Source organism: Papilio polytes, unplaced genomic scaffold, assembly GCF_000836215.1.
Source record: "Papilio polytes unplaced genomic scaffold, Ppol_1.0 DF820820.1, whole genome shotgun sequence".
Classification (NCBI taxonomy): Eukaryota; Metazoa; Arthropoda; class Insecta; order Lepidoptera; family Papilionidae; genus Papilio; species Papilio polytes.
In genome coordinates, this window is record NW_013528384.1 from 1 (window position 1) to 2,414 (window position 2,414).

At 35.9% G+C, this 2,414-nt stretch overlaps 1 protein-coding gene across 1 annotated transcript in view; it reads left to right on the forward strand.

The window, feature by feature from the left end:
* Positions 1 to 583: 583 nt before the first annotated feature.
* LOC106110187 overlaps positions 584 to 2,414 on the forward strand; it is a gene marked incomplete at its 5' end in the record, with an annotated part of 5,973 nt that continues 4,142 nt past the window's right edge. Inside the window, 3 exons of the mRNA XM_013291924.1 lie at positions 584 to 746; positions 1,901 to 2,022; positions 2,256 to 2,407. Of these exons, the coding sequence (XP_013147378.1) occupies positions 584 to 746; positions 1,901 to 2,022; positions 2,256 to 2,407 (437 nt within the window). The remainder of the gene's footprint in view (positions 747 to 1,900; positions 2,023 to 2,255; positions 2,408 to 2,414) is intronic.

Sequence of the window (2,414 nt, forward strand, 5' to 3'; positions counted from 1 at the left end):
ATTTTCTAAGACATTTACTTTTTCTATTTCCATCGCATCTGTTTTAGATTAAATAGCATGTTATTTCCAATGATTTAGAGCTTGTAAGAGGGGGAGGGTAGAATCGAAAGGTCTAGGTCTCTAGACCTACTTAGATCTTTGACAGGCGACGCCTATGTTGATAATAGATCCTACTTTACTTAGCATCATAGCTAAATATTGTATTAACAACCTTATTGCTAACTGTTTCTCGCGACTTCGTTCGCGTAGAATACAAAAAGTTGTAAAAAAATATCGCCTATGTTACCGCGTCATAATGTTGCTTACAAAAGGTGATGGATATTTTAAGCCAAGCAGTTTTTGAGTTATTTTAATACATACAAATCTTCCATCTTCATAGTAGTACTAACTATCGCCCGCGATTCCTTGCGCGTGGAATAAAAAAATATTGGTATGATAGATTTTCAATTATTGGAAACATAAAAAAATAGGAACGATTGCGGTAACAGGAGCTAAAAATCAGAAACTTGAATCAGTGATTGTAGCTTTAAATGTCAGACAAGGCAATCATAGTATACATATGTAATATTCATTTGTGTTTTAGGTATAATAGTGATGTCATACCCGTGGGGCTACCTATCAGACACGAGAGGGCGCAAGTTGGTCCTCATGTATGCGATGTGCGGCAGCTTTGTGAGCGCCGCTCTCAGCAGCCTAGCGCCTAGCTGGCAGGTCCTCGCCGCGCTACGCTTCATCAGCTCAGCCATGTATGTACATCAGTACTTCCTTGTATGCTACTGAAAATAGCATCTAGCTATCACAGAAACTTATACAAATAGATTTTTACACAAAAACAACGTTAATAAAGTAATGCAAATGTAAAAATAACAATGAATTGAATTTCCTGTTGCGCGAAAATAGCAATGTTTTTGTCGAAATAACTGCCGGTCGTAAAGTTTTTCATTACAGTTGTACGTAATTATAAAATAAAAATACTTTTGCATTGCTAAGCGTAAACTTTTTTTACACAAATGAAACTTTACAATCTGTTAGACATTGGTTAAGGAATACTTGACAATAGATGGCGCTGACAACAATTGTAAATATATTTTAATTCATTCATAGGTAAAAGCATATTTAGATTAAATATGAACATGTTTTATAAAGAAGTTAATTGTAAAATTATAAGTTGCAAAAATATTTTAGATGAATATTTAATACTGTACTGGCCACCAAGAAAGCAATGGATGTAATGTTGATTTAAAAAAAAAACAAGGATTAGGCGCGAATGGCGCGATTAGGCGTGCAAGCTGTGAAGTAAAAAACTAACGATTTTTTTAACAATGCAAATTTACTCATTTTTGTATATAGTGTGTGTGTGTGTGTGTGTGTTCATCAGCAAATAAGAAATGTTTTACCGATGGTAATTACTAGTATACATTTATACTAAAATTGGTCTCAATATTTATTCAAATAGTATTGTGTTAAATAATAAAGACATCACTTCACGCCAAGCGTGTAGAATTAGCGAATACCGAAGATAATTTGTGCTAAAGCGTCTAGTGAATAACAAATTATCTCACTGTTTACTAACTACTACGTTTTCTATTTAATTTGTTTCTTAAAATTCTAGATGTCAATGTATACATCAACTTTACCAAACCGGTTTTTCATTATCTATCGTAAAACTGAGATAGCAATGTTTTTGAACATGTGCTTAGACAATGGAAATCCCCTGCTCGTCGCACACGCGACACCCTCTTTGGTCAATTTGGATAAGATTACAGTTTGATAGACTCGTCTCGTTCTTTCGTTGACATGTTGACATCTTCATTGTTTTTATCCTAGATAAACTGTGCTATTTAGATAAATTCAATAATACGTTACTACATTAATAATATTCTTTAAAATGTGGATGCAGGTCGAGTGCGGCGGAATCAGCGACGTACGCGCTGCTTGGCGAGTGCTGTAACTCGCGATCTCGGGCGCGATACATGTTGCTTATGACCAGCGCCCTCATGCTTACACCTACACTATACTACAGTACGTACTACTGGTATCGATTCATCATCCCTTTACCCTCGTTTACAATTATTGGGTATCTGTCTATTCATGAAAATATAGAAAACGTAAACCATAAAGAGACGGACCGCGGCTGAGTACTGAAAGTTTAAACAATTTTAAAAGGAATATCTCAACAATAACTGTTGTTTTTCGTATTTTCATATAAAGTAACTGGTATCTCCCCACTAATTGTTATAGATACTTTATTTTAGTATGGGGCTACTTCATCACCAAGCTGGACTTCTCTATCCCATTACTGGGCATAGTGTATCGTCCATGGCGGTTACTGACGCTGGTGATGGCGTTACCGCTTGGCATCGGCGCTTTGCTGCTATACTTCTTTAGCGAGAGCCCCAAATTCCTGGCAAACG